The 22859-nt window shown below is 45.6% G+C and overlaps 4 protein-coding genes and 1 long non-coding RNA gene across 6 annotated transcripts; 2 read left to right on the top strand and 3 right to left on the bottom strand.

Moving 5' to 3' along the window:
• Window positions 1–2299: 2299 nt before the first annotated feature.
• Window positions 2300–8300, bottom strand: LOC113140168 (wiskott-Aldrich syndrome protein family member 3-like). Its single transcript, XM_026323920.1, has 11 exons — window positions 8169–8300; window positions 6118–6257; window positions 5886–6020; window positions 5457–5610; window positions 4819–4936; window positions 4196–4240; window positions 3974–4098; window positions 3441–3728; window positions 3216–3355; window positions 2920–3138; window positions 2300–2463 (listed from the first exon to the last, which is right to left on the bottom strand). Exons 2-11 carry the CDS (start codon window positions 6248–6250, stop codon window positions 2300–2302), a joined length of 1521 nt encoding a protein of 506 aa, XP_026179705.1. The 5' UTR covers window positions 6251–6257; window positions 8169–8300.
• Window positions 8122–8586, bottom strand: LOC113140151 (octapeptide-repeat protein T2-like). The gene has a single exon (XM_026323896.1). It carries the CDS (start codon window positions 8584–8586, stop codon window positions 8122–8124), a length of 465 nt encoding a protein of 154 aa, XP_026179681.1.
• Window positions 8587–9426: 840 nt separating this feature from the next.
• On the bottom strand, window positions 9427–12145 carry opn6a (opsin 6, group member a). Its single transcript, XM_026323846.1, has 6 exons — window positions 12019–12145; window positions 11089–11294; window positions 10570–10669; window positions 10321–10425; window positions 10021–10244; window positions 9427–9912 (listed from the first exon to the last, which is right to left on the bottom strand). The coding sequence occupies exons 1-6, from the start codon at window positions 12143–12145 to the stop codon at window positions 9427–9429; spliced, it is 1248 nt and encodes a 415-aa protein (XP_026179631.1).
• Window positions 12146–13947: 1802 nt separating this feature from the next.
• On the top strand, window positions 13948–14999 carry LOC113140118 (uncharacterized). The gene is made up of 3 exons (XR_003296623.1): window positions 13948–14082; window positions 14230–14403; window positions 14569–14999. It is a non-coding gene; the product is annotated as an uncharacterized LOC113140118 (long non-coding RNA).
• A 687-nt stretch (window positions 15000–15686) lies between these two features.
• LOC113140117 (EGF-containing fibulin-like extracellular matrix protein 1) lies at window positions 15687–22071 on the top strand. Of its 2 annotated transcripts, XM_026323847.1 has the most exons (9): window positions 15687–15797; window positions 16137–16224; window positions 17076–17121; window positions 17461–17751; window positions 18201–18320; window positions 18458–18577; window positions 18928–19051; window positions 20294–20486; window positions 21699–22071. In XM_026323847.1, the coding sequence occupies exons 2-9, from the start codon at window positions 16138–16140 to the stop codon at window positions 21858–21860; spliced, it is 1143 nt and encodes a 380-aa protein (XP_026179632.1). In that variant the 5' UTR covers window positions 15687–15797; window position 16137; the 3' UTR covers window positions 21861–22071. The 2 variants fall into 2 exon arrangements, with proteins under 2 accessions (XP_026179632.1, XP_026179634.1); XM_026323849.1 differs by lacking the exon at window positions 18201–18320.
• Window positions 22072–22859: the final 788 nt, after the last annotated feature.

Raw genomic sequence — 22859 nt, 5'->3', positions numbered from 1 at the left:
TTATCCGCAGAAAATAAACGTCCCTGCTGTTTAGCGCCCTCTAGGCTGCATTACAATAGTTTCCATCGAAATAAAGTCAGTCACACAGAAGCTGCTCTGACTCTGGTCTAAATAAATAGTTCAGCGATAGATGAATGAGTAACTCTCATTTTAATGTCTGTAGTTTAACTTTACACAATAAGATGAACTTCATTACTAATCCCTGGTTATACTATGAACTCTTGTTTGTACAGTCTGAGATGTAACCAAGAACTGAAAGCAGTGCAGTGGAGAAAAAATATAAAGGAAAAAATGGAAATACTCAATTGAAGTGCAAGTTCCTCAAAACGGTACCATAAAGGCAGTGTGTAGTGTATGTATATAGCTACGTGCCACCTCTGAGATTCAGTATTTCACACCGGAACGATATTCTCGAGGCTTTGGAACGTCTCTAGAACTGTGGGGAATCAAAGTTCACCTAGAGATGGTGTTGGCCCTGTGATGGACTGGTGACTGGTCCAGGTTCACCCATGCCTTCCACCCAAAGAGAGCAGGTAGAGATGATGGATTGATGGTGTTGGTGTGAGGCAGGAAACCTGGTGTGATCCAGATGTTTGGAGTCACTTGTACAAATATCTACAGGAATTCAACTTTGACTGTAATGATTTTTACAACATTAAGTATAACAAAATTAATAAAAAGTGACCTCATAAGTTCAGATCAATAAACACAACACAACACACACCTGATTTTGTCAGGTTTTTTTATTTTTCAAAGATAAATTTGACAATTTTTTTTAATCGTTTTTCCACCAACATGCAAATCAGCAGAGAACACAGCACAGATCAATAAATCTCTACAACCAATCACAGATGGTACAGCACAGGAAGTTCATGCCCCCTTTTTTCTGATGTTACATCATTATGTCATCAACTTCAACGATGACCAGAAGCAAATGAAGCAGTTTAAGATAGCACCAGAGGGCACTGTTCACACACTGCAAAATGCATCATGGGACGTCAAATGGCTATTAAAGACTAAAAAAAGATTAATAAAGAGTATCATGTCAAGGTTTTTCTCATTAAAGAGCACGATAAAGTAACAAAGCTCACTTATGGTTACTATAGCAACTAAGATGCTGAGTCAGAAAAACCAGCAGAGAACAGGAGGAAACACAGCTGCAAAACACATACAAATATATAATGAAAATTAAGAAATACAAATTAACATGAAAATTAGAGTCGTGCTCATAGTGTCGGCCCTGCAGGACAGGAAATGACAGAAGAAACCCTTTGGAGAAGGAAAGGCAGCTGCCTCATTCACATCTTAATAGTTTACAGAAGCAGTGCCATCTGCTGGACGACCTGCCAGTCACTGTCTGAATCTGAAGCCAAAATATCAAATACTGCAAACAGTCTTTGGTAAGAACTGATGTTAAGCTCATTTCTACCACTTTCAGTGTGCAGCGCCCTCTACATCTACAATTTGTCCTGAGGGGGGCGCCACAGGAAACACTATGGAGTTCAGATCTAAAAACCTTTAAGAAATTTAATAATAATGGACAGTTTTAATACAAACTGTAGCAGTTGTGTAAATTTCCTCTAAACACATTTATGTGCACGTTACTGATGCAGTGACAAAATTTGGATTTAAACTTTTTTAAAGTTTAACTTTTTTTTTTCAGTGTGTAATTCCTCACACAGTCACCACGTGCTGCTATGAGGGATTTGATGGTTTCTATGTAAAGTGCATTGAGATGACTTTATTGTGATTTGATGCTATACAAATAAACTGAATTAAATTTAATTAACTTTAGTTCTATGCACAAATTAGCCTCATACTCTGTCCTGTAGCTGCAGGTTGTGTTTTATACACTATTTATTTTCTCTCCTCTGCAGTTATGTATAAATCTGTCATTAGAAATGTAATTATTACAGTTATACTCAATCTTTTATTTGCAACTTTAACTGTGATAAACACAAATCTGAGATGCTCCTTTTCAGCTTCCATACATGTGTAAATGTGCATTATTGCTCATACTGAGCTGCAGTTACATAAATATATTTAATTAATACACACAGGTGCACGTGCACTGGTGTGAATTTGTTTCCTGTTGTATTAAAAACACTGGGTCAGGGTCAGTAAAGAAGTGTAACTCAGGCTCTAGCAGGTAAAAGCATAATCAACGAATAACATTTAAAAACCAAGAAATATTATAAACAGTTTTGGATGAACTTTATAGACTTTGTTTTCTGCACCAGAATATTGTTGGTTTTGGTCGGGTCAGGACTGCTCTGGGGTCTGGCTTTGTGTTCTGTCCTCAGTCAGACCACTCCTGGTCCTCGGGTTCAGACTCCTCCTCGGATTCACTGTACTCGACTGCGATGCGTCGTGACAGGATGGTGGCAACATCATTTCCTGTGGGCTCGCGTTTCTTGGCTTCTTCCTGCTCACGCTGTTCCTGGACCTTCCTCAGCTGGATCCCTGCAGACCAGAAGAGACCAGATGCGCATATCAGATTACAGTATGGATGTAGACTTCTGGATCTAGAGTCCATGCAGCAGCTGTTATTTTGTCAGTAACAAATAAGTGTGAATGTTTATAGGCCAAGCTATGGCTCGTTAGCCACTGAGCTAAAGCTTGTAGTTTCCTATGGGAAAATGGTCTTATACTTGCATAGCACTTTTCTACACTTAAGTGCACTCAAAGTGCTTCTACTATTCTACACTATTTGCCCATTCACGCACACAATCACTCACACACTCATACACCGCTGAAACAGCCATCAGGGGCAACTTGGGACTCAGTCAAGGACACGTCCACCTGCTCTCTGCTCTAATGTCAGGTCTGTACTGTATGCCCTGTGTTAGCGACAGAGCCATTAGCAGCTGCCTGGCTCCATGCTAATGCAGAGCATGTTGTTAGGGCATAGCAGCTGACCTCTGCGTATGGCGGCCAGCAGGTCGCTGCGGGCATCGTTCATTGGCACATTTGGTCCACCAGCAGGCTTCCTGCCATCTGCCATGGGGGGCAATGGGGGCGCAGCAGCGGCGGAGGGAGGGGCCTGTCCTACGGGTCGCGAGGGGGATGGCACATAGTTAGCTGGGGGAGGCGGGGGAGGAGAGGGGCTGTAGGGGCGAGAGAGGGTAGCAGAGCCACCTGGAGAGAAAAAAAGAAAATGTTTAATTTGTGACTTTTATTTTTTTGGATCCGGTAAAATCCAAAATGTCTGTTACCTTGGTTACCCGGAGCAGCTGCAGGGTGCAGGGGTGTTGCCATGGCAGCAGTGTGGGTGGAGCTGTTCGGCAATGCCATCTGTCCACCTGACGACATGAGAGGAGGGGGTGGTGGGGGGGCCGGGGGGATCTGAGGGTCACTGAAGAGAGACGAGGTGAAAGGTCAAATATGCACCTGATGTGTGTACAACACAGCTGTAATGATGAAACTGTGTCTGTGCATACTTGGTCTCCTTGGTGACACCGCTCCGTGCTCCATTCTGACTGGCTGAGTTGGCAAGTGGCGGTGGGTGATGGTGGTGATGATGTGGCTGGTTGCGGCCCAGCGAGTGCTGCCGGGTGGTCGTCATGGCGACCGCAGAGGAAGCAGAGGCGGGTCGGAGGGCGCGGTCCAAAGACTGAGTCTGACCGGTTCCACCAGTTGCCACGGTGACATGATCCTTCCCATTATGCCTCTGGGGATCATGGTGGTGGGGGCTAGCAGGGAAGGAGGGGTCATCTGACATCCCTGACCTGGATGGCATTTTAATGAGATGTGTGACTGAGTCTGGGGCTTTTTACAAACGTACAGACTGAGAATGATTCCACATGGACAAGACCCTGAACCCTGAGGTTCAGGTATTTGTGAAGTGATGAGGAGCCTGTGACATTTTACAAATTTTGAATGAAACTTTTCTTATGAGCAGACTCTATTTCTCTGCATGCTTTTACACTCTAAGGGTAAGACAGGTGTATTCACCTGACAGGTGTGTATTTACCTGTCGGGTGACAAGGAGCCATCGGAGGTGTGGTAAGGTGACGGTGTCACTCGAGCGTCTGGGCGGAGCTCCTTGTCATAGGCCATCAGGTTCCACTCCTGCCGCCTGTTACGAGCTTTTCGAACCTGCACAGGACGAGGAGAAGAAGAAGAAACCCTGATGATAAAAAGCTGGATTATTGATCCCTATTGAAGATATATTCTAAAATCAAACAGACGTCACCTTCTTCACCTCCCGTCCCGAAGACTCTTCCACATGTTTCTGCTCCTGGAGATAAACACAAAACTTTTTATTGTGGAAGTTTGTTTATTTACTTGTTTGTTTTGTCTGTTTATATAATTAGTTTTTATTTTTCTGATTATCACATAACTGGCTTCAGAAATATAGTATGTGATTATAGTAGATGGATGTATGAATGTATGGATGGATGGATGATGGATGGATAGATGGATAGATGATAGAAGGATGGTTGGATGGATGGATGATGGATGTTTGGATGGATGGATGGATGGATGGATGGATGATGGATGGTTGGATGGATGGATGGATGATAGATGGTTGGATGGATGGATGATGGATGGTTGGATGGATGGATGGATGGATGATGGATGGTTGGATGGATGGATGGATGGATGATGGATGGTTGGATGGATGGATGATGGATGGTTGGATGGATGGATGGATGGATGATGGATGGTTGGATGGATGGATGGATGGATGGATAGAAGGATGGGTGGATGGATGGATGGATGGATGGATGGATGGATGGATGATGGATGGGTGGATGGATAGATGGATAGAAGGATGGATGAATGGATGATGAATGAATTGAAGAATGGAGGAACCTTCTGCCGTCTCTTCTCTTTGCGTTTGTTCTCAGTGGCCTGCAGCATCTTTTCCTTCCACAGGTTAAAAAAGTATGACGGGTCAGTGTAGAACTTCAGTCCATCCTTCTTATCATCCCTGTAAACAAAGTCAGGTTCAGATGTCGACATAAGGACCTGGACCGGAATCAGAAGATCTGTGACTTCTGGTTAATCTACTGTGGTTATGACAGATGAAAATACTGTACACGGCTGTTGGTCCCTCGTACAGAACCATGTGGTCACAGGGTCAACAAATCAAAATCTGTCAGTGTTCAAATTCACTTCAGAAACAGAATGTGACTGTGGCAGCGGGGCCATCTGTGGGAGGTGACGTACATGGCTGTGGGTGTGATATCAGGTGTGTGGGTGGGTGAACGTGTGGACAAATGGGGCTGCTGGGACCATTTTGGCAACTAGCCCCTGACTGTTTGGAAGGAGGAAGACACAGAGCAGATGGACTGACAGTGAAAGAGCTGCTGGGCAGAGGCAGAACAGAAATGAGAAAGAAGTTTAATAAAAAACTTGGTTCACTGGTCCAGACTAGAATCCAAGACCTGGATGTGCTTTAACCTGACCTATTTGGGGTCAGGATGTTGTGGGGTGCAGTTTCACCTGACCTATAGGGGGTCAAGATGTTGAGGGGTGGCGGTTTGTCACAACGTTGATACATCTCCAGCACCGGGTTGAGGATGGAGCTCCGTGACACCACCTGCTGGTCCTGGATGGTACTGCTCCTGAAAGCCTTCCTCATGTTGATATCCTGCAGAGATACTGCGCCACACACAGAACTGTCACTACAGCGGAGGAGCAGTGCTGTGTTAACGTAAAATCTATAACGTCTTTACATTTTACATGAGTTTGCATCAGATTTTCAGGATTGAAAGTTTAGTCTGTGGTTTGTGAACAGAAACAAATGCTGTTTTTCAGTGGACAGTGAAGAGTTTGGTGACTCGAGGCGGCTATTACACGTCAGGTCGAAATAATCACCAACTGTCAGACGCTGGCAAATGTACCAAGACTGAGCAACCAGCAGCATCATCACCCACCTTCCTCCACAGTGGAGTCCAGCTGTGTGACCTTGACTGCCAGCAGGTCCACTCGTTCCTGTAGGCTGTTCATCCTCAGGTAGAAACTGTTGGCCTCTGTGAACAACTCGCCAAAGATGTCCTCCGCATGACGACCTGCATGGCATCGAACAGGACGAACCAGAACAACGTCATATTGTTGACAGTGACATTAGAGCTGAGGTGAGACTGGAGTCACGGGGGTGATACTCACTGAGGCCTCCCAGTTGTTTTATGACGGCAGCCAGGGTGCTGTTGGTGACACATTCCAGCTCACTGGCGACCCCATCGGGCAGCGTGCCGCGACATAAATACCTGGGTTCAATGATCCGCTTCACCAAAGGCATGGCTCACCTGGACAAAGAGACAGCCATTAAGCACTGCTCAAATGTGAAGTGTTGAATTTACCCTCCTGCTGTTCATCTCTGAGAGACAACTGCTGAGTGGTGCTTCAGTTCCTACGACGTCCGCCACAGGTTGCTGTGATCACACTCTCACTGGACTCCGTGAGAAAAACCTTCAGCTTCTACCAGTTTCAGCCATTTATATATGACTGGTTCAGCTCAGGGGTTATCAGGTTATCAGTCCATACTGTGTGTGTTACTGGACATTACCATGGTAACAGTCAGCCTTTTACATCGCGCTCTGCTGCGTAACCTTGGTTACTTTGCATCCTGTGTGTGTTTGTATTATGGGCATCACCATGGTAACAGTCGGCCTTTTACATCACACTCTGCTGCGTAACCTTGGTTACTGTTGCTAGGAGTCGAGCGGGAACACTTCATCACCATGTGTCAAGTCACTACAAACATGAGGGAACATGGAATCAAATTACAGTGACACATATTTTGCAGGAACCACCTGCAGACAGAGCTGAACAGGTACACAACCTGTGCAGCAGCTGTTTCACTGGAAGCTGAATCATGCTAGTTAATCTGTTATGAACTGACCTTCTCCTGCTCCTCAGAGGATGAACCTTCACATATTCACGACTCCCTGATGTTTCCTGTAGAGCTCAATGCAGTCTGATCCCACAGCTGTTCTTTCATCTAAGCCCAGCTGCTAACAAATGGTAACCATGGAAACGAGTGGTCCACCATGATGTGAGCATACTCAGAGAGACACACAGCAATACTGCTGTCTTTGTTGGGGCACTACAATCACTCTGTACTTTAGTTTCTCAACCCTGGGTTTACAGGCCCATGTGAGTGTGCTCAGTACCACAGCACAGACTGGACATTGCTACAAACAATGACTGTTTTTAATTGTCCTAACTGGTCCAACCGGAACCCTGAAGCCTCCAACAGCTCTATGAAGGTTTGAAGACATTTCTCACTTTGAGGACATTTCTCACTTTGAGGACATTTCTGCACTGAGGACATTTCTGCACTGAGGACATTTCTGCACTTTGAGGGCATTTCTGCACTTTGAGAACATTTCTGCACCTTGAGGACATTTCTGCACTTCTGCACTTGGAGGACATTTCTGCACCCCGAGGACATTTCTGAACTTTTGCACTTTGAGGACATTTCTGCAGTTTGAGAACATTTCTGCACCTTGAGGACATTTCTGCACTTTGAGGACATTTCTGCACTTCTGCACTTGGAGGACATTTCTGCACTTTGAGGACATTTCTGCACCTTGAGGACATTTCTGCACTTTGAGGACATTTCTGCACTTCTGCACTTTGAGGACATTTCTGCACTTCTGCACTTTGAGAACATTTCTGCACCCTGAGGACATTTCTGCACTTGGAGGACATTTCTGCACTTTGAGGACATTTCAGCACCTTGAGGACATTTCTGCACTTCTGCACTTTGAGGACATTTCTGCACCTTGAGGACATTTCTGTACTTTGAGGACATTTCTGCACCCTGAGGATATTTCTGTACTTTGAGGACATTTCTGCACCCTGAGGACATTTCTGTACCTTGAGGACAATATAGAAAGGGTATTAATACAAACACACAAACATAGAAATACATGTGTATATATGCATTACGTCATCTATTCATTTCAGTGTGAAAACCGCGTGGATGTATATGCGTTTGTGCGCGTGCGTGTGCGTGCATGCTGACACTCGACCGATCTATCAGCTGAGCTATGGACCGTATCCATCGGGTTTGCTCGTGGGTCATGGATCCGTTTCTGTATGAATTGAACTGCAAAGACCGTCACGACCCACGGATCAATCACAAGCGGATCCGTCCATAACAGGTCAGTTGCAAACCGGTAAGAGCCGTTGGGCAGATCGATAAGACTCACCGCGGGCTATGGGGCGTTCCACTCCGGTGTCCGGTTCGTTCTGCGGCCGCTCCTCCGTCACAAAGCGGCGGGCAGAGGACTCATCCCCTGTTCCTCTCACTGTGAAGGGATGCTGAGCGAGACGGAGGAGCAGGGTGCCTATCGGCTCCTCGACTTCTCTCGGCTCCCCGGATTCTGTCGGCTCCTCGGTTTCTCTCGGCTTCTCTCGGCTCCTCGGCTTCTGTCGGCTTCTCTCGGTACCTCGGGCTCTCTCGGCTTCTCTCGGCTCCTCGGCTTCTCTCGGCTTCTCTCGGCTCCCCGGCTTCTCTCGGCTCCTCGGCTTCTGTCGGCTTCTCTCGGCTCCCCGGCTTCTCTCGGCTCCTCGGCTTCTCTCGGCTTCTCTCGGCTCCTCGGCGTCTGTCGGCTTGTCTCGCCTCATGCAGCCAACTGAATTCTCCTTCTCTTGTGCTGCTAGTTCCTATGCAAACAATGTCATGAAGCAAATAATGAAAGGAAATGAGCTTTTATTTTGAAGTGGACACATGAATCCCATTTATTTCTGTTGCACATTAACTGTTGGGGTTTTTTCCTCACACCAGCAGAGGCTCCAGCAGGTGAGTGATAAAACTGGTGCCAGCAGACAACACAGGTGGGAGATGATAACCGGTTTGTATCTGGGCAGGTGAAGCTGATGATGAAGGACATAAAATGTGACATAAAGTGTTTTCATCACCTTGATATTTTACTGTAATTGGTTTGGCAATACATTGTTGTAGTTTACAGTCCTAAAAAACACACATAGAAAAATACAAAATCAGACAGCTACAAATACGCCCAGTGAATAAAGTCCATGATTCTACACTTGGATATTAACAGGATCAGCTTTTGTTTGTTTAAACTATTTTTTTCTTCACATTAAACCTGGGTCAGTTCATTTTACAGATCTGTGCATGTGTGTTTTCCCGCATGTCATTAACACATTTATTGTCTGAAACATGCCTCAGTTATACTTTCACACCGAATGATTGTTAAACAGTTTTAAACTATTTTCACAGTGGTTTTAAAAATATAAACGTGACCAGAGATGGGTTCTACATGTTCTCTACATGTTCTCAAAGAACACTGTGATTTTTCTCCTTTAGTGTGAACGACATGGTCTGGGGACATCAGCGCCCTCTGGCCACAGGTCAGTCAATCTGTCACACTTCATGTGTTCATGGTTTGACCAGTGTGGTTGGCTCCCTCAGAGCCTGGCAGCTAGTCTTCCTGCAGTTCTGGGTCAGAGTCTCTCGCATTCAAACTCAGGGCCAGTCTCAGAGGGGCGGGTCATGTCGATGTAGAACATCTCCTTGTTGATGGGAGGTGGTGTGCAGGGCAGTCTTCCCATCTCATATTCTGGACTGGGAGACAGGTTCGGTTGGTTCGCAGGTGAGTGCTTCCTCTCAGCCCAGTTAAGAGGAACCTTGAGTCTGGCTCCACCTCCAGGGGCAAGGCGACCATGGGCATCGGCCTTTGGCTTAAAACGCTTCAGCCTGACAGTTTCTTTGGCATCACGTGGGCAAGGAAGCAGGATAGCCACGTCTTTACGGAACTTTGAGCTGAGTCCAAAGTAGATGAGGGGGTTGTAGAAACTGGCAGACTTGGCAAAGAGGCGGGTGAAGATGCTGGTGAGGTTTGGCACGTGGAAGCCCCAGGCGGACCACATGGACACCACAGCATATGGAGACCAGGCCAGGATGAAGGCAGTACAGATCACTATGGAAACCTGTAAGAGAAGGCAGGGCGGCTGATTATTCAACCAATCAGACACAGACTGAACAGATCACGGATGGTGTTTTCGCTGTCCTGATGTGGACTCATAGTTCTGACTCACTATGGTGACATCTCTTTCGACCTTCCTTTGGCGGTCAGTCAGGTCTCCCTCAGCTGATAGAGCATTGCCTCTCTTCACCGTGTTGATGATGGACACGTAGCAGAAGAGCATAGTGAGCACGGGGATGAAGAAGCAGAAGATGAAGATGGAGATGATGTAGGACCTGTAGACGCTCGAGTAATTTGCTTTGGCCCAGTCGATCTCACAGGTCCCATAACCACGGTCTGCAGAGGAGACATCACAAAGGGGTCAGAGGTAAAAGCAGAGTTTACCCTCAACTTTATTTTATTTATTTCCTGCCTGTGTAGCTCCCCCAGCCAAGCAGTGGGGATCCAGCCCAGAATCCAGCTGTGATCCAGATCAGCAGCAGACACACAGACACACTGGTCCTGGTGATGTGACGGGCTGAAACATACCACACTTATTTAACACATTTCACAGCTCTGGTTACCAACAGCCTCAAACAAGGTGGCAAATTTAAAACCAGTAGCAAAAACTAATGGAAACTTGGCACAATGGATTTCAGAAAACATGCAGGTGGACTCTGACCTCGGCTGGGGTGACATCCTTTGATGTAGCGTGTGATGCTGATCACAGTTAGTGTGTTGATGCTGCTCAGGCCGAACAGTAGTGTGAAAAATCCATCCACCTGAAGAAGACAAACAGGACCCATTACAGATGTGTACAGGTTCAGGTGAGTATCAGGTGTATTTCAGGTGGGTCTCAGGTGAGTCTCAGGTGTATTTCAGGAGAGTCTCAGGTGTATTTCAGGTGGGTCTCAGGAGAGTCTCAGGTGTATTACAGGTGGGTCTCAGGTGTATTTCAGGTGGGTCTCAGGTGTATTTCAGGTGGGTCTCAGGTGTATTTCAGGTGTATTTCAGGAGAGTCTCAGGTGTATTTCAGGTGGGTCTCAGGTGTATTTCAGGTGTATTTCAGGTGAGTCTCAGGAGAGTCTCAGGTGTATTACAGGTGGGTCTCAGGTGTATTTCAGGTGTATTTCAGGTGTATTTCAGGTGGGTCTCAGGTGTTTCAATGTGAATGAAAAGAGTCACATCTCGTGTTTGGTACCTGGCACGTCCAGATGCTCGAGATGAGGTAGTCACTGTTCTGGAAGATGTTGAAGATCTCTATGATGCCTCTGGAGTATCCAAACACGGAGATGCTGGCGTCAGAGACAGCCAGGTTGAAGGTCAGGTAGTCGGTGGGCTGTAGTGTGGACCTCTGTCTGTACAGCACGAAAAGGACGATGCTGTTTCCAAACCAGGACAACCAACCTGAGGACCAGAGGACAGTCTGTCAGGTACAGGTCTGCAGCACACATACATTCACCACCATGACACCTGCAGTGTGAACTGTGGGGCCTTATATGGAGTATATGTGTCTTAAAGTCTGTCCAATGCGAGCAAACAGGAAGCAGCTGAGCCCAGTTTGGAGCCACAGGAAGAGTCTAAGGACATCAGTTTCACATTTTATGAAATTTTCAAAAATATATTTTTGTTGTGCTGTTATAACTTATTGAATGAGGATTGGTCCATCTCAAATTGTATCAACAGCACACTAAAGTGCTTGCTCATAAGGGATTTGTTGGGTTTTTTGTTTTTTGAAAAGTACCTTGAGATGATTATACAAATAAAATTAAACTGAATTGAATTGAAATTGAATTAAATATGGTTTCACTAAGTATCAGGAGAGTCATTGAGCTTCAAGACAAAGAACTATCCTTTGAACTGAACCCGCCTGTTGCAGCATGTCTTATCACCATGACAATACTATAGCTGCCATGACAACGCTGTAACATCACCATGACAACACTGTAACATCACCAACTCATGCTGCTCCTGTCATCCTGGTCCAAACCACCACACTTATACACCCTGAGGACTCTAATTTCTTTAGGATCCATGGCGGAGTCAGGTCAGCAGAGTCACTGACCATCTCCTAATACAAGATTGGAACTGCCCGTGTGCTCCACCTGCAGTTTAGTCGCTGTGTACCCACCCAGCAGCAGCAGGTAGACTCCGATGATCGTCTCGCCCTGGTCGGACAGAGGAGGGTCTCTGCCCCCCAGGATGAAGCTGTGGTTCCTCCAGGGGGGTCCGGCTGCCGAGCTGCTGCTGGATGACATGGTGCTGTTACGGTCTGAGAAGAGCTGCAGTGTCGCTGCTCTTAATCTGACGTAAATATAGACTCCTGATCCTGGTTCAGCTCCTGGAGCTCCGAGGGCAGGGTCAGTGGTCACACAAGCTACAGAGCACCCCTCTGATTGGCTGGTTGATTCATGATGTGATAATCACTGCAGCTGAATAAACATGCGACTGTGTTAAAAGTACTGAAAGTGACAGTATGAGGTACCTTTACTTCACCTTTGTGCTGTGAAAGGGGAGTATTGTGCTGTTAAATATGCAGTATTTTGTAGTACTTGTACTGCAGTACACTTATCTGACAGCTGCATGACCAACAGTGAATAAAGTACAGGCCACATACAGTTCCTGTACAGGACAACATGAAAGGAGTTAATCATATTAAGGTTAGGAATCATTGCTGAATAGAGCTGAAGATGTGACTGAGCTGTCGCTGCCGCTGGTCGATCACATGTTGTGATGGAGGAACAGGTGAAACTTCACCTCATGTGTGGCAGTAAAAACATCAGTAAATGCAGCAGAATAATCCAATCACTGCTTTACTTGTCATGTTTCTGAGCTGTGGACTGGCCCTGAGTCAGTCTCAGCCTAATCCTCTGCTGTTTGACCTACAGTTTGACCTCTGACCTGTAGATTACTAAGTGCGTCAGCTGACGTGGAGGAAGGTTTCCTGCTGAGCTCAGCCTTTGTCTTCTGGCTGACACAAACACATCAATGTTGTTTGTGGATATTTTGCCCTTGAGCCACTCGAAGCTGCCTAGCTCGCCTCCTGTGGCCGGCAGGTGCAGGACCAGCATGAACCTGGAGGATCTGCGTTGATTATCAGAGCAGCAGGAGACAGATTAACAGATTCCACTGTCTCCTCCGAGTCTGAGTGTTGGTGGCTCAGAAACTGTGTATTATTAAAATAATAATCAACATACACTTTGTTGTTTCACCAAAGACGTTGTATAACAGTGTCTTACTGAACAAAACAGGTTTTCTAACTATTAAAAAAGAGTCTGCAGTAAAATGTGTTTTCTGATAAAAGACCTGGACCTTGTCTTTTCCTGTGGGTGTTATCTCGGACAATGAGAAGACAGATGGCGTTGTTTTCTTGACCCAGGGGTCTTCTTTTACCCACAATCCTTTTTGTTCTGGGCTTATTTTGTCGTTGACAAAGCACCTGCAGTTCTCTGGTCACAGAGTCTCAAACTGCTCCTGCATTTGGCTGCGACCTGTGTTTTCATTGTTGTTTTGTGATATTGGTTCAGGAGTGTGTGTGCGTGTGTATGTGTGTGCTCTTCTTTTTCTATTTCAGTGGGGACCACCACTTGACATATCACTCACCATGGAGACCAGTTTTCCACAAGCATTGCAATCAATGGAAAACAGCCTCCTGATATGCCTAGTGCAGTTTTTTTTTAAAAGAAAATTGTTGATTTTCCAGACATTTGAGTTTTGCACAGTGCCCTTAGTGGTCGTGGATGGTATTGCAAGTTTCTGAATTTGCACTGGTGGGGCCCATTTTCCTGACAAAGTGTGAAAGTGTGCATATGAGAAAACTTTATATTTAATGAAAATGATTATAGTTTGCACACTTTATATGAAAAATCTTTTTATGATATTAAAGTAATTTGCAAAAAATCAGCAAGGTTGTCCCATGTAATCACTATTAGGACATTTTAAAGCAGATTAAAATTAGAAACAAAAAAATTATATATATAGTGAATGTTTGGATGTAATTGTTAAATTTACCTAAAGCAACAATTAACATTTAAAATAACATGATAATGATATGAAATAATATGAATAATATTTTTATCAAAATTGTTCAATCACCCAGCCAAGTTACTCCCACACCTACGGCTGTGGGACTGGGGTCTCTGGTGGCTGAAGTGGAACAGCTGCAGCTTCTGTGTCGTGCTGACTGTGCCAACAGGTTAGGACTGACTTATGTATGGACTACATTCAAAATGATGAATTATTTTGGCACTGTTATAGCTGACACTTTGTAATACAACTTTTAATATACAGCATATCAGGTATAGTTATTCCATTCTGTCCTATGTCCCCTCCACTCCCCCAGTGTAAAAGACCAGACCAGCTGCTGTTGCCTGACAGTATTTTTTGCCTCAGAAGAAAATCAAAGCCTGGAGCTGGTGGAAAATGCTGAGGAGCAGAGAAGATACAGCCGGCAAAGGTGCAACAGTGACGCTTTGAAAGGCACAACGAGGTGGATGCACAGCACAGTGCACTGCAGGTGGTCTATTTATTGCATGTCTGCACAATTTATGCATGAAAAATTTAACTGGGCAGGAGAAAAATTTGTCAAAAAAAAGATTGGATCCAGTGTAGAATATTAAGAAGTTCACAGCAGTTAGAAGAAAATGAATGCATTTCAATAAGCTATGGGTGTGTTGTGTAGGTGAAATATGATGAGCTGCCACCAAGCAACAGATGAACTCAGCCATAAAGCTGTTCAGACGTCCAACAGGCCCTTTGCGAGGATCCAGACCCGTCCACGTCTGTCCAGCTCAGCTGCTCTGTCCAATCTGACAGTGGTTCTGGAAGATGTCCAGCAGCCCGAATACAAAGCCCTCGTCATGGAGATCTTCACCTGCATTCCCCAAACCAAAGAGGACCTCAGTGAGAACAGGTGGCCAGTCAGGGGCAGTGATTCACAGGGTTCTGCCAAAGGACTGCATTATTCTTCATTCTGGGACTTGCGTTCATTTGTGTTTGTGAAAGATGTTGAGGAGAAACTTGGAGGTTGTTTGGGAAAGAAATGCACTCACTGAATGTTGTTTGTCTGCTGATATAGACTCCCCTCTAAAAGTATTGGATAAGTGAGGCCAGTTCCTTTATTTTTGCTGAAGACTGAAAACATTCGACATCAAAAGATGAATATGAGACAAGAGATCAACATTTCAGCTTGTATTTGAGGGGGTGTTGTAGCCAAAAGTGTGGTCTGTCCTGTCGGTGGGACGGAGCGTTACAGAGACCAGCTCTATGGGTGCTGTTCTGTGGTCTGAGTGGCAGCAGTGTGGCCTGTCAGGTCCAGGCCCGTTGGGGTCATTCTCAGTGATTTAAGGTCCGTGCCGTGCTATCTGTGGTCCTGGTGGTTTGTGGCATCTACATAAATGCATGTCACTGTATTAAAATCACAATACGATGTCACACTTAGCAGCATTTCTCAAACAGTCCCAAATAAAATACAGCATGCATTCAAGTCTGTATGTTCGGAGAGTTTTTCTGTTTTTTCATCTTAATCTATTTGTTTATTTTTACTTTTAACATTTATTTATGTTTAAATCCTGTTTCATTGTATGGGAACCAAAAGAAGAGAAGATGTCCCAACTGGAACTGTGTTCCTCTTTAGCCCACAGAAGTAAGATCCGACACGTTCTGCTCTGCTGTGTCCGAGCACCTGCGGCTGATGCGGGTGATGCGTTTATGCTTTATTACAATTACATTACAAGTGTTTGCAGCGGCTTCGGTGAGCGGCAGGGGGCGGCACCGCACCGCATTGTGGTGTGTGCAGCGGCGGAGCGGCAGGCGGGCTGCGGATAAACAGAGATTCCTGTGTCCACTGTCCGACTTCTGCTCCGGATCCAACAAACAGACACGCTCGGAGACCTACACCGGCGAATCCAGGTAAGACCGCTTCACTTTGACGGCCCACGGTGTTGTCCTGGACCAGAAACACCTGAGTGATACCTGTACGCAGACCCCGCTGTAGTTTAGCAAGACCATGTGAAAGAGAGAGGAACTTTCTGCGAGTGTAAACCAGTCAGACTGTGGTGGAAAACCCGGGCTCACGAAAGGGAGTCCAAGAGAAAACCGGGTAACCTTAGGCCAGAGCTGCTACAGTTTGTTCAGAAACAAAAATATTAGAAGACGTCACATTTTCACCTAGCGTTATCCTTGTTATCGATTTATTGATTAGTCTACTAGAAGAATGACTTCAAAGTGTTTGCTTCTGTTTGTGAGCAGGATGAAGACGCTGCATGTTCTCCTCCATCTGAGTGTTTTTGCTGTCATGGTTTCAACTCAGCAGGTAGATGAACCGGTCACCTACTCGGTAAGAGCCAAACACTCACATGACAAAAACAACCAAACAGCAAAACATTAACGTTAGGGTGCATGAGGTGGTTACTATGATGAGTATGGGCGGTTGCTAGGGAATATGCGATAGTTGTTGGGTTGAGTATAGACGGTTGCTAGTGAGTATGCGATGATTACTGTGATGAGTATGGGCGGTTGCTAGGGAGTATACGATGGTTGCTGTGGTGAGTATGGGCGGTTGCTAGGGAGTATACGATGGTTGCTGGGGTGGGAATGGGTGGTTGCTGGGGTGAGTATGGGTGGTTGCTAGGGTATATGCGATGGTTGCTAGGGTGAGTATGGGTGGTTGCTGGGGTGAGTATGGGTGGTTGCTATGGTGAGTCTGGGTGGTTGCTAGGGTATATACGATGGTTGCTGGGGTGAGTATGGGTGGTTGCTAGGGAATATGCGATGGTTGCTAGGGTGAGTATGGGTGGTTGCTGGGGTGAGTATGGGTGGTTGCTAGGGAGTATGAGGTGGTTGCTATGGTGAGTCTGGGTGGTTGCTAGGGAATATGCGATGGTTGCTGGGGTGAGTATGGGCGGTTGCTAGGGAATATGCGATGGTTGCTGGGGTGAGTATGGGCAGTTGCTAGGGAATATGCGATGGTTGCTGGGGTGAGTATGGGCAGTTGCTAGGGAATATGCGATGGTTGCTGTGGTGAGTATGGGCAGTTGCTAGGGAATATGCGATGGTTGCTGGGGTGTACTTTGTGTTTGCAGTATTCACACAGAAAATACTGATGTGCATGTTTGTGTATGTTCATTATTTTGCTGACTATTGAGCTGATCAATATGAGATGGATCAATCACCTGATTTGTCTGACAGTGTACGGAGGGCTACGAGTTCAGTGTGGAAGAACAGGAATGTAAAGGTGAGAGTTTCACTGATCAATAAATTTCAAATCAGTTCTGTTGTTTTGAGTCATGAGGAGAAAATCACTGCAATGCAAACATGCATCTACATAATTCAGTCTGCAGGTCAGTTGTGGTCTGTGTGCTTTGATGAGGATTTGTCACAAGAAGAGTTTTAGCTTGGCTGTCTAAAATTCATATTCTTGTTGAACACTAAGCACAGTGCCACTGCCCCAGAGTCGCACCCTGTCCAAAATACTTGGCCAATAAATCTGATTCTGAACCTACCTGTATTTGGCTTCCTCTGCACACACACTTCCTGTATTTCCTGTCAAATGTTGTTGGACTACGTTTCCCAGACATCAACGAGTGCGAGACATTGCCCGACGCCTGTAAAGGAGGAATGAGTTGCATCAACCACTACGGAGGATACTTCTGTCTGCCGCAGAACGCTCAGATCATCATGAGCAATGGAGAGGAAGAAACCACCACAACCACCACCCGTCCCCCTGTTCCACACTTCATCCCCCTCCCTGCTATACCAAATCCAAATCACCGTAGCAACTACCAAACTGTCAGCAACCAGGCCCGGGTGACCTCTGTCCAGTGCCCAGTTGGATTTAGCGCAGATGAGTTTAACTTCTGTAGAGGTGAGTTCACTATTCCAGATGTTGCCATAATCACTGGGAGCAACTGCAAAACAATTAGCGCAACTAGAGAGCAACCAATGTGGACTCGCAGCCCATTGTCCCACCTGTAGTGTCTGGTTCACCACACAGCTACATTTCATATAGACTGCTTATACCAAAGACTGATTCAAATCTGTCCCTTACTGTTTCTGCTGAGCAGATATGATGACAGCACGTCTCGTTCAGAATTTCACTTTCGGTTAGTGTGTGATGTTTTTCTGGAGTACTCGGCTCCATTCCTGAAAAGTCCAGATAAAACGGTAGAGAACATTTTGAGTTCTCTGAATGTAAACAGAGGTTCAGCTGTGACTGAGAGGAAGTGGTCAGTCAGTCAGATCCTCAGATTCATCAGACAGCTGCTTTGTGGTGGTGGTGGACTGAACATGTGCTAACTGTATCTGCTATTCCAGATGTGAATGAATGTGTTCCCAGCAGCCCCTGCCAACATCACTGCTACAACCTGCCGGGGTCCTTCCTGTGTCAGTGTGATCAGGGCTACGAGCTGAGTCCAGACCAGCTCAGCTGCCACGGTCTGAACGCACTTTTTTACACTTTCTGCTCCGAGCTGTTTCAGTTTCCCGTCTGCGTATCCAGGTGCTTTGGTTCCGTAACTGATTGGGGTTTCTGTTGATTTGACCTATGACATCTATTCCCTGCTGTCGCTCAGACGTGGACGAGTGCCTGCTGTCGTCCTACATGTGTCAGTGGCAGTGTGTGAACCAGCCCGGGTCCTACAGCTGCATTTGTCCAGAAGGATACCAGCTGCAGGGAACACGCATGTGCCAAGGTACACGCCTGCAGTGGCTGCAACCCGGAATTACAGCTCAGGCCTAAACACAACCGATACACTTCCCGTGATTCATTAGTTTCCTGTAGTTTCATTTCATGAGAGTCACACTGCAGCAAGGTCAGTTAGTCAGGGAACTTGCTGCTCCTGACTTTGCTTCGACTACGGACTTATTTGTCTTCACTTGGGACTTGACTTTGGATTTGCTGGTTATGACTGACTTGTTGATCCTGACTCAGGACCTGAACTGCGGCTTGTTGGTACCACAGACCTGACCCTGATTCAGGATCAGCTGTGACCTACCTGACAGAGTACCAGATCTATAGTGACCTTTGTGTTTTGGTTCACAGACATTAACGAGTGTGAAACTGGACCAAACTGCCGGGAGGACCAGATGTGTTGGAACTACTTTGGAGGTTACCGTTGCTATCCCAGAAACCCCTGCCAGGAGCCTTACGTCCAGACCGGCGAGGGGTGAGACCTTTGATGGTTTCAGTCTATGGACTGTTTGGAGAACATGTGGGTTGGTTCCACCAGTGTTCATGACCAACAGTCTGGTTTCTCATTCCCCTTTTTCACCAACACAAACTAAGTGCTAGTTCAGAGCTGGTTCAACCTGTGACCCATCCAAGGTCTTCTTTTCCACGGGCTACAGAGCCACGTAATGACGTCACTGTATCCGTCCCAGTCAAACAGGCTCTGCAGGTTCTGTTAGAATAAACAGCGCCCCGTTTTTCCAGCATGAGACCTGCAGCCATATGTGACACAGGCTGACCAAGCAGCGCTGCAGGTGGATGAGCTAACGCTAATGTTAGTAAGTACACTGACACAGGACAGGAGGGTCATCTCCTCCCGGGGGCAACAGAAACTGCAGGTCCAGCAGGAAAATCCAATGATGTAATAAACTGCTTCAGTAAACAAAGTAACAAAAAAATAACCACAACAAAGCGTGTCAAAGCAGAGTACTCTGTTTTACCTCACGTTATATCTTCAGTCTCTGCTGCTTCTCGTCTTCCTGCATGACCCATATAAATATTCTTATGTGTATTTATTTGTTTGAAATGAATATTTGTAAAAAAAAAAAACTACTATTCATGCTTTGCCAAATACCAAGTACAGCTTTGGCTCCCTAGTATTGCCATCCAGACACAGTCATAATAATCCAGCTCCTGTAATAGGTCCTTACTTCTAGACCAGCAGAGGGGCCAAGTAAGAACCAGTTCTCCTGGCCCAGACCCAGTTCTTTGGCTGTCGAGGCACAAAGAATTCGGTCAAAATTAGACACTGGTTCCGAACCAGCTCTGGAACTGCCTTGTTGGAAAAGGGTCAGTGTAAATGTTTAGCACAACCACCTGTTACTTCCAAACAAAAGCTCCCAACCCCATAGGAACCAGTTAGAAACAACTAGCAGTGTTTCCCCTGGTTACCTGATTAGCAGGGCGGGGAGGCAGCTGGTTTTGCTTCTGTGTGCGGTCGGGGGGGCACTGACTACTATGACTGTGGATGTCATACAATGTGTTTCCAGCCTACCAAACTCCAGCGATGCAGCTATGTGGGCCTTAACCTGATTTATTTATGAATATTTATAACACATAGAAAATCCAACGGGTAACAATCTGATCCCGGGATGTTAAAAGCATCACATGTGACTTTTGACATCACTTGTGACCTTTGACATCACATGTGATCTTTGAAGTGCCGTATCTGTGTCCTCAGTCGCTGCAGCTGTCAGTCACTGAGCGCGTGCAGAGGACTGCCTCCCTCCATCATCTATAAGTACATGAGCATCACGTCGGAGCGCTCGGTCCCGGCCGACATCTTCCAGATCCAGGCCACCAGCGTCTTCCCCAACATGCACAACACGTTCAGGATCAAAGCCGGCAACGAGGACGGGCAGTTCTTCCTCAGGGTGAGCGGCAGCTCTCAGCTGAATATCTGACCGCTTTTTATTTATCTGATTTTGTTTCATTTCATCTCAGTGTCTTTTTTGACCCATCTCTTTCCTTTTCTTCATCATTTTCTTCTCTTCTCAACTCAATCAGTCTGAAAATATAAGCTGAATATGTATGTAGTTCAATCTCATCTCATGTACCAACTCATTTCCACTATCTCATGTCATCTCTTTCATCATGTTCGATCTCAGTCTGAACAGATCAATACATCCAGTGCGGTAAATCTTGTTTTAAATAATCTCCACAATAGAAATAAACAACCTATGAACCACCAACAAACATCCAAAAACAAACTGAGACCGTGTATACATGTGTAGTGAGTTAGGGTTAAGTCAAGGTTGGAGGGATGTCAAACATCCCTGCCCTTCCAGCTTCTGAGTGGCTGAACATACCTGACCCAGGTAACCAGCAGTGGACAGTGCAGGGATTGTGTGTGTATGTCCATGTGTACGAGCAAAACAACCTAAGTGCCCATAGTGCCTTGCGATGGCCGGGGCCCAAACGCACCACGCTGTCCCTATTCTTTGGTTTATTTGTTTAACCCTTTGGTTATTGATGGTTTTGTTGCATATGTGTGTTGACTCTTGTGTAATGTCATAAAAAAGAGAGGCAGAACCAAAAAAATCTTGTTTTATCTCAGACTGAAATGGTCTGACACACTTTTTCCAGTTCAGTCTCATTTCATGTCATCCCACTTGATTCCAGTTTTCATTGGAACAAATCTTAACTCCCTCCATTTAATCTCAGATCACACACTAACCTTTATTTCATCCTGTCCCCTTTCATTCAGTCTTTGTCTTTTCTCACTGACTCATCACATCTCTGTTGTTTCCATTTTAATTCATCTCAGCTCATTTCATGTCACCCTACCAGTTCACCTGTTCTCACGTCAGCCTGAACTCATCAGTACCTGCTGTAATCTCATGTTATGTTAATGCTCATAAAATGCCAACTCATTTTACTGCTTTAATTCATCTCATCAAATCCCATCACTTCGTAATTGTATTGAAATCATTTGAACATGATAATGATAATTAACGTCTTAACTTTGCTGTTTGGTCAAATATATGATTTCATTGACTTTCTTTATAACTCAGCTCATCCCACGGCCCGGACTAAACCAGTGACCCTTCCACAGATCTCTGAACTTTGATTGGTTGTTGTTGCAGCGATCCAGCAACGTGAGCGCCATGCTGGTGATGACGCGGCCTCTGATTGGTCCCCGAGAACACGTCCTGGACCTGGAGATGGTGACGCAGAACTCGGCCCTCAGTTATCGCTCCAGCTCTCTGCTGCGCCTCACAATTATTGTTGGACCCTACACTTTCTAGTAACCTCTGCTGAGTTTCCACGACGTGTTCAAGGACCTGATGTGGATTATTTTAAACAGAGGAACTGTCATGTTAGCCTTCAACATGAAAGTTCTCTAGAAAAGAACGTTCTGTCCCAGATGCGATTTTAGACACTTTCTTTCAGTGTTCCATGTTTTGTTTCCAACACATTGTTAGTACATATACATAATAAAAACAGTACGTAATCTTTGAGGTTTTATTATCATGTGATCAGAAATGATACAGAGCAAAGGAAGAAGGATAAAAGGAGAATAAATCCAGGTTCCAGTCAGACTTGAAAAAGTATTATAAAAACAAACACCCCCTCCATGCAAAAACCCTGAAAGACGCTGTGTAATTCAGACAATCCATAACCATGTCTGCAATATTTAAACACCCCCCACTGATTGCTGTTTACCTGCAGTGGGTCCATCACGTCCACTAAGGAATGTTTGGAGTCATGTTTGTGGTGTCATTGAGGATCTTTGGAGTTGAGTTGAGCTGATGAAGAAAGTTGAAGTGCAGCTGAAATATCCAAGAACAGCACAGTAATGTGTCTATTTGGCCTGAGCTTGTGGTTCATTAAACAAACACACAGATTAATTAGAATGAGTGTGGAAAACTGGAACTGAAGGCAACAGATTTTATATTTCTGTCTGATTTTAAAATTAATTTTCTTCCATTGTATCAAGTGATTCATTTCACAGAGACATTTTCTCTCTTGTCATTTTTATGCCAGATATCTGGAAAATCTCAGTCCCATACAGAACGCGTCTCTGTTGGCCAGACCACAGATCTGATTATAATCCCTCTTCATTTTCTCGGCTTTATGTGAAACAGGTTCGGCTGTGGTCCGGGTGGTGCACCTGAAGCTCTAATGCAGGGGTGGGCAACCCAAGGTCCTTGGGGGCCACTGTCTGATTGGCTGAATACACCTGATCCAGGTAATCAGCAGTTGGTATGGCAGAGACAGCTGGAGAACAAGCAGGACAGTGGCTC

The sequence above is a fragment of the Mastacembelus armatus genome, unplaced genomic scaffold (genome assembly GCF_900324485.2).
Source record: "Mastacembelus armatus unplaced genomic scaffold, fMasArm1.2, whole genome shotgun sequence".
NCBI classification, from domain to species: domain Eukaryota; kingdom Metazoa; phylum Chordata; class Actinopteri; order Synbranchiformes; family Mastacembelidae; genus Mastacembelus; species Mastacembelus armatus.
This window is presented reverse-complemented; position numbering and strand designations above follow the sequence as displayed.